Source organism: Hyalella azteca, unplaced genomic scaffold (genome assembly GCF_000764305.2).
Source record: "Hyalella azteca isolate HAZT.00-mixed unplaced genomic scaffold, Hazt_2.0.2 contig12764, whole genome shotgun sequence".
In the NCBI taxonomy this organism is placed as follows: domain Eukaryota; kingdom Metazoa; phylum Arthropoda; class Malacostraca; order Amphipoda; family Hyalellidae; genus Hyalella; species Hyalella azteca.
This window is the reverse complement of record NW_025942712.1, coordinates 40,762-57,964: the sequence shown is the minus strand read 5'-3', so window position 1 is coordinate 57,964 and position 17,203 is coordinate 40,762. Positions and strand designations below refer to the sequence as shown.

General features: G+C 39.0%; 1 protein-coding gene across 1 annotated transcript; it reads right to left on the bottom strand.

Moving 5' to 3' along the window:
* Positions 1–3,631: 3,631 nt before the first annotated feature.
* LOC108682759 lies at positions 3,632–15,498 on the bottom strand. Its single transcript, XM_018171996.1, has 5 exons — positions 15,002–15,498; positions 9,527–9,686; positions 8,514–8,751; positions 7,915–8,112; positions 3,632–7,398 (listed from the first exon to the last, which is right to left on the bottom strand). Exons 1-5 carry the CDS (start codon positions 15,202–15,204, stop codon positions 6,329–6,331), a joined length of 1,869 nt encoding a protein of 622 aa, XP_018027485.1. The 5' UTR covers positions 15,205–15,498; the 3' UTR covers positions 3,632–6,328.
* Between the last annotated feature and the right edge of the window lie 1,705 nt (positions 15,499–17,203).

Genomic DNA, 17,203 nt, shown 5'->3' with positions numbered 1-17,203 from the left:
TATACACGCATCAACTGCAGACATAACCGTGTTCTTGATGAATGACCAAGACTCCGCCACATTCATGTTCATGATACAGTCCGAAATGTTCGCTGCACTCACTGATTCACGAAGTTTAACATAGTCGCCTTTCGCAAAGTTGAAACGTTCACGCTTCCGAGGCGTCTTTTCTGTATAGCACTTAATACTGAAAAACAATGACTGGTGGTGACTTTTGCCCAACGGAGCCTCGTGGCGAAGCTCTTCTACCATTGATTCTTCACTATTAAACATGCACTAGGTCTAGAGTATTTGGAGTCTGATTACCTCTAAAATGGGTTGGCTTTGTGATGTGCTGGTATAAAAATTCTTCTCACAGACTCCATGAACAAGGATGAAGGGTGATTCCCATCCCTTGGAGAGGATTCATGTGCCCAGTCAATTTCTGGATGGTTAAAGTCACCAACGATTAACGTATATGCGACCTGCTGAAAGTCATGCTTGGTAGAAGACTGTACTTTACCGTTATCAGAGGAACTGTTGAATGATTTATACAGGACACCTATAAGGAGGCTATCCCTGTTTTTTAAAGAAAGCTCACACCACACTGATTCTCTAGCTGACTGGTGCTCTGCTGATAACTTCACTTGCTGGGCCCCATAAAAGGTTCTAACCCACAGAGCTACACCTCTACTACACTGCTCTTCGTTTAAATTATGAAAGCAATCAAAACCTGGCAACTGAAATTCAACTGGTAAAATTTTCCTCCCGTGATTTTTGGGGAGTGTCTCTGTAATACAAATAATGTCTATACACTCGTTTCCGATCACAGTTAACAGTTCATTTCTTTTGTTCAAAACGGAATCAGAGTTCGTGTAGAAACATTTCAAAACTTTTTGTGCACTTCCATCTTGATGTATGAATAAACGTTTCACTTTATTTACAGAACTGGATTTATATACATGATTTCCACAATTAAATTGTCTTCAATCTCCCGCGACTGTCGGCGAGCGGTCGGAGTCCTCGTTCTTTTTTTCAAATTTGCGGGGGCCTCTGAAGACCAGTCCAATGCGGCTCCATGACCGAGTTTTGAGTTATAATTGTTAATCACTTTAATTAATCACTTAAATCACTTTAATTAATCACTTCAATCACTTTAATTACTTTAATTTATCACTTTAATTAATTGGCTCTTTATCATTAATCATCAAAATCCTGCCTAACTCAATCTGCCTGCCTAACTCGGAGTCCTCGTTCGATCTTGAATGGTGTTGACATGATTTTCCGTGTTTCTGCGTCTGTTTAGCTCCTGCCATTTCTTGTGGAATTCCGCCCTCTCTAAAGGGGTGGAATCCTTTTCACAAAAACAGACTTGAATTCAAAAGTTTCTCTTAATTTTTTCGCTGCTTTCAGCACGCTCCAAACCTTTGCCGGCTCCTTCACAGTAACCAATAGAGGTCTGCATGCGTTAATAGCAGCATTCTTGGAGCGCAGCCTCTTGCACGATGCAATATCAACCGGTGTGCTTAGTGCTTTACTACAACAGTCTGACACATACTTACTGTCAGCCATCACACGTTCGTTCGTCTCAGATGCGGTGCTTTCGGGAATGCCGAACCAAACAAGGTTGCACTTTCTTCGTTCTCTGTCTAGTAATTCGCGGGAGCTTTCGCTAGCAATTTCGGCTATGTCCACGTTGTGATTCTTCAGTTCCATCTTTTCCAAGTTTTCTGTATTTTTCCGTTGAGCTCTCTCTTCGATCAGCTCTTTGCGCAACGAGCTCACTTCATTACTCAAAGAGCCAACTAAATTACTCAACATTTTCATCTCTTTCCGATAATTGTTTTCCATTTCAGCTCGAAATGCTGCGAACAGAGCGAACCAATTCTCTTCCATCTGCTTCTCGCTTTTCCTGGCACGGATAGTCTGTTTCTCGCAGTCGCTACAGAACCAGTGAAAATACTCTGTTTTCTGTAGGAAAGAATATTCTTCAGAGCTCAGCTTCGCGCAACTGATGCAAATGAAATCCTCGCAGTGTTCACAGATGACCATGTTATGATAGTATAGTTCAATCATGATTCAGATCTGGCTCAATCAACACGTTTGATCAAACAGACAAAAATGTGTCAAACAAACATTTATATTTAAATTAGATTCGTGCCTGTGGAGAGATGAACAGGCTTCAGGAGAGGCCTCAAACATTCCACAAATTTATATTTCACAGGTCTATCTGCACGCAAGTTTGGGCTATCATATATAGAATATAAACAATTTGACTTAGGACTTTAAAAAGTTAATCGTAATTATAATAATCCAAATGGAAACTATAATGCGTGAGAGTTGAAAATTAGTCCGAGTTTGGTCTGTTTACAATTATGGGCATAACATTTTTTTACACCACTTTGGGCTTTGAACTCACAATTGTTTTTGGCCAGAAATTCTCACAGGTTAGCCACTGTAGCTCCGTGCAATGGTAAGTGTGGTATGCATGAAGCATGGGTGCGCCAAGGCCCTCTTAGGCCAAATGACGAATGGGAGGTGTCAGTACGGAGTGCGATTGGGATAGAGTGGGATTAAATAGAAAATGAGTGTAAAAGAGAAATAAATAAGCGAGTGAAAGATTATGGGCTGAAGAGGTGGAAGCATGGAATGGAGGGAAAGGGCCCTTTAAAATTGTATGAGATGAAAGCGAAAAGAAATTATGAATGTATTATGGTAGTAGAGGTGGGGACCTTCTGTTTTGTGTGAGGGCAGGGGCTCTAGGTGTGAATGGACGTCCATGCAGGAGGAATGAGAGGAGGGAAGATAAATGTTTTACGTGTGATGGGGATGTGAAGGAAACTGCGAAGCACTTGTTGATGGAATGTGGGGCGTATGATTGAGAGCGTCAGTTTATGATGGGGGTGATTCTGAATGAGGGATGTGAGACTAACGAAGTGGGGTATGAGAGAACAAGCGAAGAGTGAATGGCAATGATTGTGGGTCTGTCTGAAGGAGCAACTGTCGCTATACTTGAGAGTGTAAAGAGATATTTGGAAAAAGTGTCGAGGTTTAGGGAAAGGTGGAGGATAATATGAGTGGGGTCTTAGGTAGTAGCAGTAAGGGGAAAGATTTCAAGCGCTTCAGATCAGCTTAATCTATTTCGCACCGACGGAGTGGGGCCTTGAGGAGTGGAGGGCTGAGAAAGGGAAGGGTGGGAGGGCAATGTGACCGTGCCGAATGACCTTAGTACATTGTTTCTGTTTTGCTTTTAGGATATTGACATGCACGAGTGAATGTTTTATTTTTTTAGGATTGTTGTAAATACTTGTTACTTAAACTTTGTGTTAACTGCTGAGGGTGACGCGATTTTTTAATATTTTTAAACTAGTAAAAGAGCTTTTATACAGCGTGAATGACCGATCTAAAGGTCTTGACCGGAGGGCAGCACGCGCCCAATTCCAATTCCAGCTTGAACCCACAACTCACTGCATCTATCTTGGTGTTTCCAACCACTCGTCTACCTAATCAGAGGCGTTTTCCTCGAAATTTAGTAGGAGAATTAATTCTACGAAATAAGTATTGACTTTTTTTCAATCATATTAACATTACACGTACCCAAAACCGATAAAAATCTTTAATAAATTGAGCAGGTTATCAATAATAATAAAAGTTACAAATAACATTTATTAATAGCAAAGCCCTGCCTTATGTATTCATCTTGATTGAATCTCTTGGTAAACATTTTAGGCTTCATTCATAGCATAGAAGAGTAATTGTCGATGTTACATCGTATTTTGTCACCGTCGACGACATGCGAATCTCATGGTTGTTTTAAGCTCACACTCCATAAGAAGCGATACAGCCATCTTTTCAAACGTAAGTAAAAAGTAATTTTTTTATATTAGAACAGCATTGAAATTCATTTTTATCGCTGAAAGACTACAAAATGCATTTCTGATCAATTCAGGCGATAGGTTCAAGTGTAGGGACACTACAGTCAGTACAGTGGTGACATTAAGCAATTCTTCTTTCTAATATATAACTTATTATAAATGGCAATAATAAACATTGAATTAAGCTACATACATTCCTTGGACTTCCGTCTACAAAAAGATTACGGTGGGTTATTGCTGGCCTAAACAAAACATTTGCTCATACAAGGTGAGCGGCATTCCTCCTGCAACTCGCTGATCTATAAGAATATAGTTCACAAGAACATGAGGGGAAAGCGTTTTATAATTCTGTCCATGCTCAAGGCTACAAGTTATATGAACTAAAAAATGCAGCTAGCTGGAGTATATGGTCAGAAGCGGCGCTGGTAAGCGATAGGCGCAGGAATAAATTTGAACTTCTGAATGAAGGAAAGGTTGCTTCATTATAACAGAGCTTGTTTTAAAACACCTTATAAATTTGAAGTGAAACAGCAATCTTGATCAATACGATCGAATTTACATATCTGCGCCACTTAAGTTTTGAAATAATTTATATATAAAACGAATATCATACATATATGTCATGCACATTGGAAGACTAGAATCGTTGTTATACTTCATGAGAAGTTCTGTCCAAGCAATGAATTCGATGATGCACCGTGTGGAGCCAGCTTACCGACATCCGTAGTTCTACATAGATTATTTATAAGATTATTAGAAATAATTTTCATGAAAACTACCGAAGTGAAAGAAGACAATATTAATGGATGGCCTCCTTGAACGATAAGCTTCAAATGCGATGCCAAAATGCTTTTAAAATACAGAGACGCAACTGTTGATGTTCACATTGAACATAGTGCTTGCCAGCAAACGCTTTTAAAAAGCTAACTTATTTAAAGGTTGTCAGAGCATAATACAATAACAAATATGTCAAATTAGATAAAAAAATCAATTTTAATAAATTGATGTCAATTAGTGTATCATTAAATGAATAATATGACGTAATCTGTGACTTCATTGATCGAAAAATATGACCACAATTCGGCCTTCACCTAACCTATAATGTTAGGTGCAAAGACGAACACCTGGCAACATAGGACGGTCAGTAACTGACTTGGGTAAGTAATAGGAGGGCCATACATGGGTTCAAAGATCTGATGTTAGTCCATCTGTACCATCAACAGCGAAATGTTGATCATTTTCAAACGAAACATCCATATAATTTTCACACAAACAATTTGAAAGAATGAAAGAAGACTATTGGATATCGAAACTAAGAGAAAAAGTAAGAACTCTTAGTTTGGTGATGGAATGATCGTCCTAATGCAAAGGGTAAACGAGATGCTTATGCTAGCACAACCTTTCAATTACGCCTCACTGATGTTGCCCACGACTACTGCTCAATTTTTTGATGAAAAATACATTAACGTGTACAATATGACTTGTTGGAATTGCAAGCGAAAATCTTAGAATTAAAAACTTATTTTAAACTTATCCAGTAGCGCAACAACGGAAAAAATTTTTTCGGAAAGCACTTAACCCTCAAAAAGTTGATTACTCATATTGTAATTGAGTTTTCTAAACACATTGAACATGTAGTGACGCGGAGTGCAAGGAAGTATAGAGCTAAGTTAACATTGCACTACTGAAAAGAAGATGACAAAATTTACGCGCTATATAGCCTCTTTCACGGCTTCACCCGAGCCTCATGTACCATTTAAGGCAAAGTACTTCGCCATGCAATCTTCAGCCAGAATGGCACACATAATATTGATCATTTAGAGCGTTTATCCTTTCGACGCATTATAGCAACCGACTAATTCATCCTCTTAAGACGCGTAATTTTAGGAAACAAGTAAGCGCATTCTAAAACAGATCAATAAGTGCAACTTCTATGGTTTACAGCCGAACTTTCTCGGGAAGTAGAATTTGTTGCAGTGCATCGACGAAAACGCTGCAAGATCGGAGCAGAGGCAGGAGACTAAAACATATCAAGTTACAGTTAATGACGTTTGCATCTCTCAATCGTGAATAGACGAGATATTCGTAAATCTCTTGACCAAACTTTGGTGTAAAGTGTGGATAGAAGTTCCTACCGTAAAAAGGCAAATATGATATGCGTGGCAGCAATAGATTCTTAACACAATTCCTATAAATAGTGTGATTCACTAAAATCCTACCTATAATGCCAAGTTAAAATAATCGTTAGAGCTCTCGGCCATATAAATCATTCAACAATCTTAAAACAATAGTTTACGGAAGACGTTGTTAGCTTCTCATAGCCACAAGCTCCTTATAACAACTTATAGACTGAGAAGTTAAACAATAAATACTCATTTGCACTTCGGCTCTATGGACTAAGTGGTCTTAGCGATAACAAATAAGAGGTAGTTACAGGATGGGTTGCATACTTCATTCGTTCAGAAGACTGCGGTTCACTGCGGCAAGACCGTGGTCACTACCATCTCATCAGTGATGGGGATTTGAGGAAGAGCTTCTTCGACCAAATGGTCGCTCTGGTTTTGGGTGTGTGGTCTGTGGCGACGGTGTGTTGAAGCATAGGCGCGGGGATGATGGCGGTGAGGGTGGCTGTGGTGTGGTTGGTGGTGGTGGTGGTGACGGCGATTAGACCTGCGATAAGAGTGGTTAAAATTCCTGGTCCCGAAGTGGTTTTCGGAACGCGGAAACGATCTGTGGTGTTCAGCGGAGTCCAACAAATGATGCTGTGCAGCATCAGAGTCTTCTTCGAAGTGAGGAGCTTTACGTTCGTTGCTATAGTCGTTCTCTCTTCGAAGGTATAGACTGTTTGAAGTATTTCCCTCTGAAGTAGAATTATCGTTAGATATTGTCAAATTTCTATTCATACTTATACCAGAGCTAGCATCGACTTCTGAATGGAAGGGGTCATCATAAATGTCATATACACCATCATCATAATGGTATTGACTGTCTTGCTGATGTTCACCTTGCATATCATATTGCTGGTCATTTTCATGTCTGTGCGCGGGGAACAACGGAGCTTGCTTTTTGTACCGGAGCTGCGGATCGCTGTAGATGTCGTGCTCAGTTTCGCCGGCGCCTGCAGAGTCGTGGTAGCCGTAACTAAGATCGCTGTCGTCTGGGAGCGATTCATTCTCACTGTGACTTATGGTGTCGTAATCTTGCGAGTCACCAATGATCATCCGATTTCCGTCTCTCTGGTGATGCTCAACTGAGGAATAGAGGTGGGGGTTGAGCATCCGGTCTAATTTTTGCTGTCCTTCTAACTGAATTCTGCCGATATGACTTTGACTGAACGAGTTTCCGATCGCTTGGTGGTTACCCATTTCTTCATCTTGTCCTAGATGCATATCTTGATGAGGAGGAAGATTACCAGAAAAATTATCGGCGGCATTAAGATAATCGTTATCAGTCTCGACCTCTTGCGTGCCTGAACGAATGTTGAGAGCGGGGTATCGTTGCGTGTTGTCGTCAAGCTGCACTTCAAACGGCAGTGGGATCAGACCTGACCAGGAAAAAACATCATAAATAAACTAATCGATATCACGATCGATCAGAATATTCTTTTATCCCTTGATACTCAATAACAACTTTGTTCACCGGAGTGATAAACATCGCGGCAAGCGTTCAAGATAATTTTCAGAATATAGCATCAGCGGGCAGTGAACCACACTGCCAGAACTCGTAGTCAGATTCGCTGCGTCTATATGATGAAAAATTATTAATTTTGAAAATTTATTATGGATCGAAATGAGATTAAAACATAGGAAATTAATTATAGGCGCTTCAAAGTTTCATGATTCTCTACCCGCAGAATAGTGAATAGTTTAATGTATCAAGGTAATATTCGATCTATCAGATAAGAGAACAATGGCTCATACGAGGCTTAATGGATAATGTTTGTTTATTTTTTGTACCTTTAAGGCATTAAAACTGTCATTTTTTAATACGAGCTGTCAATCGTGGCGAAAAAGTCATGATTTTGTACTATTAATACGACACTAGATCTGTGTTAACTCACTCTCATTAGATGCTTTACAGTCCATTTTAACGAAGAAGTTAGGGATATTCCATGGCACATTCTTCTCGTTCTGAATGGATATCTTGAAGCCGTGGTTGTTGCGGTTCTTGAGACGTTGCACGAATGACGATACGTTCAGGAACACCCAGCCTTCGTAGTCGCTCGATAGCTGCGTCGACGCTACCACCCTGCTGCGCTCTGTACGTTGACGTACGGAAAGGTAAGTTTCATCGGCACGAAAATAACTATTGATGGTTTTGAGGAGTAACGATGGGTATGTTTAGACAATATACACACTTCGTGGATGTGCGAAAAGAAATTTGCACCACGCTTAACACAGGATGCATCGAGTTAGCAAGAAATGTAAGTGAAACAAAAATATAGATCCAAAACGTATATGGTGAACACAAGACACAACAAGTTTAGCAGTAAATACTGAAAAAAACCTTCATGATGTTTAGAAAGACATCAAAGAAATCTAGAGCATCCGACCCAGACAAAAGCCATGAAACTAACTTTATTTTCACCATTATAACTGCAACAAATGAGGTCATGATTAAGATTAACAGAAAATGAATGTATCACGGTGACTTCCTCACCCCTGTTGCGCTTCAGACTCTTGGTGAAGACGTGAAGTTTAACAATGAAAGTCGTGGGCTCGATGAGCGCGATCCTGAGTTTGTAGAGACGCAGGGTTGCATTCAAGACGTTGTTGCGTCGGATGGACGATATCTCAGAAGATATATTGAAGAAGAGCGTGAAGCGTTGCTGCCACATCTGCTCGTCTGTGTTACGCGGCACCTCGCATGAAGGGTAGAATGTTTGCGACGAGCATCGCTGCAAAAATATGTTCCAAATTTAAAAATCTCGGTCATTGAATTATCAGAAGGAAAATGATCGACTAAAATTTTTGGCAAATAAAAAGGTTACATAAAAGTCGATTATTTGACGAGGGCTTCACGTAGAACAATTACTCCCAAGACGAATCTAGGACAATACAATGAGAGATTTATCAATGCTTTATCTTTCGATAGCGGTTAGTGCATTGGCATCGCAAGCAGATTCTCTTCAGTGCGTCACAGAGGCCTCGACAATTGCTTATGATATGCTCAAAAGTTTTCACGCGGCTCCGTTTCCTTATTAGATCTGCTTTAAGTTTTTGTTAATTTAAGGGCACGTGTGATGCTACTGACATTTTCCGATTCCAGCAGCGACTGATTGGAAACGTTACTTACATTGATTTCACGGCAAATCGTTCAATATTTTCTAGTTTAAATTATTGAGATAAGAAGGCTCTGTTTAAGCGCATTATTTCGATGTTTAACTGTCTCGTTACACACAAATTAAAACTGCGATTGAACACAACCAAATGAACCACGAATTGACCCCAACACAAGCTGTTTATATTTTTCAACATACATTTAACGAATTAATCGACCTCTCTCTGTACATATGACTACTTTTCCTTATTTACCATACATTTGCACGTCTTTACACTGATCAGCTCAAGTTATAATGGCTTTTTCACTTCCCTTTCGCTGTCGATCTCTACTTGCTACTCACATAATTCTTATTTCATCATGTGATATTATTGTTAATGTTTTTCCCTCACCCGGTATCTCTCAGGACAAGTGCCAGTGCCGACTCTGAGGGCGGAGTTGAGGGGCGTGAGGGTAGCGTTCGTAGGAGCAACGGGCAGTCGAGCCACAAACTCTGGACCAAGCGCACGTAACACCTTGCCGAGCAGCTGCTGGATAGCACGCTCACGATTCCTGGGGATATAAGTATTCATTTGTTTCGTACAATTGCTGAGAATACAATAACATGACTGAAACGACACGAGTTTTTGAACTTGGTAATGATGTCTAGCATCGTCCCTTTGAAATTATTCCAGAAACAATATGAGGAGATTTGAGAAAAAAGGCAGTTCATAATCCAAGGTAAACAATAATTAAAAATAGAGAATCCATAAATATTCTCAATAGACGTCTCAAATTAGAAGACGTAAATTAAAAATCAAGCGAATTTAATTAGAAATCGCAGGAGAATATCATTGAGATAATATCCTTATGAATAAACCATAGCATTATCGGAATCATTCAATAATTTCAAAAGAGTACACTAAAACAGGACATTTAAAGGAAAAACCTTTTAAAAAAACAAGCCTCCAGGCTTTTGGAACTCATTAAGATTAATATGAATAAAATGAATTGACAACTAATTTATAGGGATTTACATGAATAACAAATTTTTAACAAGTCAACAGCAGTAAATGCACCTCTTAGGAACATTACGAAAGTGATCTTAGGTTCAGCGCATGAGCACAAAGCCTTATAATTTTTTTCGGTCATCGGCTCTGAAGTTACAATGAAATGAACTTAGGATGCCGCGGAACGGCAGTATTGCTTTAGGAAAGAGAAGAGTGACTTCTTTCTACGCTATAAGAATAAAGGAATAGAACGCCCATGTGAACATCTAGATAATTGGCTTTCGAATGACTCAAATTAACACTAGTAAAGTAGTTAAATATGAGAAATTTGGAGCCGTATTTAGATAAATTTGCTTTGCGTGTTTCAAAGAAACGATATAGACAACGTGTTCTCGCTGCTTGGCCGCTTATTAGTTTTCATAAGATGCAGTAGACAAGATGACAACCGCTACACGTTCATAAGCGATCTTTTCAGGTTTATTAACTTGCAATATCTAACATAGTTGCATTCCACCACAGTAATTAGGTTAAGGTGAGTGTACCACATCGAGGTACGTCGGTGTCTGGTGTCAATCAGGCGTCTCATTCTATTCATTATGATTGAGGCGTAATATTCAGTAGACGTGATAAAGATAGATGAGAAGTACTAGATGGGAACCTTAGTAAGGCCTCGAAAAGCTGACAAGTACGCACGCCGCAATGTAACTAGCGTTAGAGCTACTCAGACCTAACGGTCGACGTCTTAGCTTTACCTGTATCGTATCTCTCACATAAAGCCACCCCGTATCATGATAAGTTCTCTGGACAGATGTTGTCTTACTTATCCCTCACACACTTAATCAACGAATCCTTCTCCAGTCAGGTGGCGCTTATTATAGCGCCTGGCATCGGTACCACGTGGCCTGACCATAGGACAGTAGTTTATAAAATAATAATGCTTCATTCTGACATTCGAGTTGATTTAAGACCAATTTAACAATACTCGTACGTATAAGCGGTATTTGACACACCCGAGTGACCGCGACTGGTGCAGCATACTCGTAGCAACGACAATCAGGTTTACTAGCTGTACATTGCAACGCTTGTCTTGTAGCAAAGATCTTGACTGATCAATCCCGGACAATTGAAAGTCATGCGTATTGTCATTCAGTTTTGTATGAAACTTTGGTTATGTATAGTAGCGATAAGTGCGTCGTAAATCTGCTATGGAAGATGACCGACTGGTATACTTACAATAACGCACATCACGTGTATAGCAACGCCGTTATACAAGATTACCGACTGATTTATAATTATGTAGTAACAAATTAAGCGTGTGGAAACGCTGTTAGCAACATAATTAGATACATTAAAGCAGTTATGCAAGATCGCAGTTTGATGTTCTTTAAGATCATTAATTAAAGTTTATACATAGCGAAGCAAATCGTTGTCCAATAAATAAGAAAGCTAAAACATAATAAGAAAGCTAAAGTTGTATGCAATATTATGGGCTAAATTCAACATGTTGCTGTGCCGTAGAAGTTAGCAAGGAAATTTTCTTGAAAGATTTACAGCTAAGCCGGCCTGCAGTCTAAAGCCATTTTCCTGTCATGCAAGTCATGGCCGTACTGAGCGAGTATCCGATGATTTAGCATGTAATGGCTATTACTCCTTACAAAAGTACATTTACATAATTAATACGAGTATAAGTGTAAGTAGCGTATTTATTCCTGAAAAATAAACAATCATGTTCGATCGTTCATTGGCAAGAGTTGACGAGTATTTTCCATCGTTTAATCGCTTATTTACCTCGCGACTAAAGACGTAAATTGCTGACGAGCTTGTGCCCATTAAGATAAATTTCAAAATAACATACATTTTTACAGTTTGTTTGTTTGTATTAATAGCACAAGTCCATTTAATAATTTCCAACTTCTCTCAACGCCTTGGAAAATATCTGGAGAAATCAAGATAAATAAGTCAATTCGTAAAGGTAATTCGGCGTGGGTTAAATTCAAGACCAAAAATCCGGCTTTGCCACTAATTTAGAAGAGGAAATAATGCTTGCCGAGAGCAATAAAAGTCTTCTACAAACAGTATCAATTGATCTATCCTCAGGGAAGGAATTTTGATACATTGTGCCACAAGATCCCTCAACTGTGTCACTACATCGCGTATATATATCAATACATACTACTTTTATGCTTCGGACATGCAAGTTACGCGTGATGACGCAGCCTTATTAGAAAATAACTTGCGTTGTTAAGGCAGTACATGGATGGCCGATGAAGGGCCTGCTATAACTTTCAGTAAGGCTAGCTTGACCCAAATAGTTCAATTGGCTAACAGCAGCCTTTGTGGTGCAGCTCACTGCATTGGCGCCGAGACTTTACACGTGGACTTGATCTCAGCTACGAACGCACTCGTTCCTTATGACCCCAAGCAAGCAGCAGTCGAGGCCGCTGCTCCTTACGCTTATTGGCCATGTAGCAGACGACGACGAGCCGCCTCGCCTCCGCTTCCCCTTACAGCGCCATCCCGCCGGCGTGGTCTATACGTCTGGTCCACAGACAAATGATGGGTCTGTCAGGGTCTAGCATTCCTGACAGATGATAAACAGGGTCTAGCCTGCGTTCGTCTGATGGCTGATGCTCAGGATCCATCTTATGTTTTGTTGACGAATGATGAACAGTATCAATCCTGTCTGATGGCAGACAGCGTCTAGCCTGTTTACTTAATAATAATAACAACTTGTAACAATGACAAATTCGCTGATGATTACTTTATTGCGAATATTTCCAACTTTGGTTATAGATTTGTTTTTCACTACCTTATAGTAGTAAAAAAATACTTCGATGCTTTAAAGACACGAAATTAAGGTAGTGTTTTATTGCGTTAATCCAGAAGTACCCAACATTAGATCATCGTCTGGGACACGTGATTTCGCTTGGCTTCATTCACATGTGCGTAGTAATAGAGAAATAGAGAAGTAATAAGATACCATTAATCATTTTTTACCAGTTCAACACCCAACAGCGGCTTGTAAGACCAACCATCGTGTACAACTATGTCTGGCATCATTCTGAACCAACTGTGGTTTGCCGCTAGACAATTTTTTCATTAGCGGCTTGAGCCAAGAGCAGCGCTGTGTCTGGCAAGCAAGCCCGACACTAAACACAGTCTAGCCAAACGAGCTTATCTGTAATGACCAGCTCTACCTGATCAAACGCTAGCCGCCGCCTGTAGTGATGATCGTTGCAGACGTGCGCGACTTCACTATCGATGTAGCAGCGGCCACCACCTGCATCCAGCCAATGAGACAAACGCTGTCTTCGTGACGTCACGAAATGCAGCATCATATTAAAGAGCCTAGCCGCTCTTATTAGCAGAGCAGGTTGTACTATCACCTTAAACTAAGGCAACACCGATGCCAATTGCTCGTAGAGCTTGACGCGTGTGTGAACTTTAAATCCCGACTCGTTTTTGCTCATGCATGTGAGAGCCTGGCGGCAACTATGCAGTCGTAGACAAACTAGATCGAAAGCCACGTTAAATATCTCAAAAAGAGCTGAATAATGCAAGAAGTTAGGTTCAATGTTCAACAATGGTTTAAATATTTACATAAAGGGGGCTAATGAAGTAGAGTTATTTGTACAAATTATTTCTTAAGCTATCATCAGGGTAGTGAAAACATTGTAATTCTCCTGGCTAAAATTACATCGACTTCCAACGCGGTGTTTCAATCATATTTTTGGAATTCATATTGCAAATTTACATCAATCATATATTTAGTTATCTTGCAATGTTTCATTGTACTTGATCCAAGGATTGTAAAAGATTCAACTCCGACTCGATTGATTGTGATTTGTGAGTGAGCAGTTCCAAATGCCGAATTCTTTCACTATAAATTCATCGCAAGCACAATACTAGTATCTGCAGTGCTATCATAACTAATGCCAACTCGAAAGTTTCCTTTGTATTTTGTGCATACTATAAACTTGGCTTGAGACAATTCTTGCAAGAACGGGTGTTGTTGCAATAGTGAACTGAATCCATTTGCCGAATAAGTAGAAATATCAGTCTTAGCTTCACCTGCAGCGCCCTTCAAGCACAATTTGTACCCAGGAATTAAGCGTCGGCTGCCGAAAAACTTTACATGACCGTTGTTTATAGTATTTTTTATTCCGTTAATGCGTAAAATTCAGTTTTGCTGAGAGAGTACTAAGTACTATGTACATTAGACTTTACTGAAAATCGCAATCAACATTGCTATGGCCCGGGACTGGCGTTCCACTACGTACTTGAGTAAATATTGAGTAAAGAGCATCGTGCAAAATGTCATCAAAAATCACCACAAGCGTCATTTGTGTAACTTTGAGTATACTTCTCATGATATTATGGTTGTAATTACTAGTGGGATATAATATGGATGTAATCATTAGCCTTAGGCCCGCCTACTAGGGGACAGGGGGCTTCTACCCCCTCATATGTTCGTAAGCTCCATAAATAATTTCATGTTATCTAGAAAAATTATTATTATTATTTTTTTTCAAGATGATAAATTCCTTAAAATGTAGCCTGAATATAAGTTTAAATGAATTAACATAAAAACCAGTTATCAACTTGAATATGATCTTAAATTTTAGGCAGCTTAGCCTTCCCTGTCCTAAAAACCTAGGGACGCTTCTGGAAATTAGGCACCACACTCAAGATTTCTCAAAACTAGGTATAATGCTCTTTACCTTCTTAACGACGAGCTGATATATTACCAATAAAATACTCCAGCGTAATATTCAAATAAGTTTCTATAAAACTAAGATATAAAATTGCTATTTGTTGGATATTTCCTTTAATATGGGATTAATAATAAAACATTATAGTCATCAAACAGTTACTCACAGAGCAAAGGATTCAATGGGAGATAAAGTAGCGTTGGCGTCCCGGTGCGCTGGGTTAGGTGTGGTTGAAGACACCTCGCGCAGCAACGAATCTTGAGGCTCGTCCAAATGGTTCACTACATCTTCGTTTGAGCTCCAGTAATCGCCACAAACTATAGTTGCCAATAGCAACAGAGGTACAAGTGACACCACGCGTTGTGTCATGTTGAAAGAGACAACCTAATTCGTCAGACACCGCGATTTAAATTTCTGTATATAAAATAATGTATTTTTCCGGCGAGAAAAAGATAATAACACAAGGTCCGAAATTTTAGTTGTCTTTTACAATATCAAATTAATATTGCCTCTATCGGACAATCGATTGGTTATTACATAAACTTTAATTATATTTAGCAAGCACGCGCTGAAAACTGTGCGAAGGCAAGTTAGGCAACCTGTTGATTGCAGCGAGGGAAGAATCGAACTATTCCCCCAAAAATACGCCCTTTTATTCCTGTGAAAAGGATCTGTTGACTGAGCGCGGGAAGATGCATCCCAGCCTTATATCTGTCAGGTCGCACGTCTGGCTCACAGTATTACAATTGTCGTACGCTATTCCGTGGAAGGAAGCGCACGCGATCAGTTATTGCCACAGAATACAGAGCAATGTATTTGAAGAAAATTATATTGTTGAGACTGAATTTAAAACTTTCTACATGATTGAATCACGTTTAAGAGGAGCTGATCGGCCAGAAAGGCAGCCGGTATGCTCAGTACCGCATTGCTGAAACTCTGAATTTTTATAATTAACCGATTGTGAGCTTTATAGGGTACTCAATTAAACAGGACTTATTAACATCGTTTCGGGGTTGCGATCCTGCGTACATGTCATCGGAACGATGCGTAGATTCAAGGCCATCTTAAAAAGTAGAGCCAACGTTGAATTATTTTAATTTAATTAGCCTTAAATCAAATAATATGCATTTAAAAATTACTTTTTAACGACAACACTTCTAAGGGGCCAGTTTCTCCAATGTTACACATGTACAATGAATTTCTTATTTTATTTTTTAATATTAAAAATGTTTAAATTTTTTCGAATTTTTCATCAATCGAGTCATGCTTTGTCTCCGACTTTACGCAAGTATGCAAATTTTCAGATCGATTGGACAGTTAGAAGTGTGTTAAATATCGATTATAAGATTTGTAGCAGACAAACAAACGAATAAACAAACAAAGAAGAAGTGAAGTTAAAGAGAATTGTTGTAAATTAAGTACAATTTAATTAATTTACATATATAATTCAAATACAATGTTGCTTTTGCAAATTCAAAGGTAATTTTAATGCAATTTTCCTAAAATTCTAGATGTTTTTAGTTGAAAATAATAGTTACCGTGAGGCTAGAAATAATTGCTTTGTAGATACTTTATGGTCTATATAAATTATTTAATAAAATTGAAAGGTACGCAGTGAACTTCAAATTTGTCTGTTTATTACCAATTCGAAGGGAGACTGAACAAGATTTTACTGATTAACACGAATTATTTAAGCAATACGTGTTTCAGTAAATAACTAAAAACTTTGACTGAGAATGGTAAATTCGGACAAATCTAATCTAATGACAAATCTAATCTAATGGTAAATTCGGACAAATTTTCCTATAGTTTTATTTTGAGTTGCCAATGAGTTCGGCGAGGTGCGAGTGCTCGGAGATGGACACTTCGCGTCTCCGGTGGGCCTCTTCTATATAAGAGTCAAAAGTAAGCTCGCTACTTCTCGCTTCTATAGCTTACGAAATAATAATCCCTGAGAGTTTAAAGAGTTTAGAGTGCTTTTTGAAATGCGTTATGAGGTCAAGATTGAAGTTTGTATAGGTGAATTTTACGTTATTATTGATTATTTATATTTGAGGAATGATTGGCGTTAGAGGGTCTCCATTATACAATCATAGTGGCTCCAGTAACATATTTAATGTCAGGCTCAAACATACGAGTCAGTAAGACCACATATCTTCTTTAATACACTAAAGATCTCTTCCAGAATTCAACAGTGTTTCATCATGAAGGAATTTTTTTATTGCTTTATTTGGAATTGACGCGAGGCTTACGTGTCGCATGGAATTGGATTGCGCAATCGCTGAGCGAATCAACGAATTGTCCATTCACATTAGGAGTTTACAATAAAACAAATATTTATTGTTTTTTGAACTCTTTCATTACAAGT

Bases quoted from the DNA above. Each gene is read 5' to 3' on its own strand.
- LOC108682759 (XM_018171996.1), bottom strand. From the start codon at position 15,204: ATGACACAACGCGTGGTGTCACTTGTACCTCTGTTGCTATTGGCAACT. The intron at 9,687-15,001 runs GTGAGTAACTGT...TTATATCCCCAG, and splicing joins CCCATTGAATCCTTTGCTCT to GAATCGTGAGCGTGCTATCC. The intron at 7,399-7,914 runs GTGAGTTAACAC...TTTCCTGGTCAG, and splicing joins CTGTAAAGCATCTAATGAGA to GTCTGATCCCACTGCCGTTT.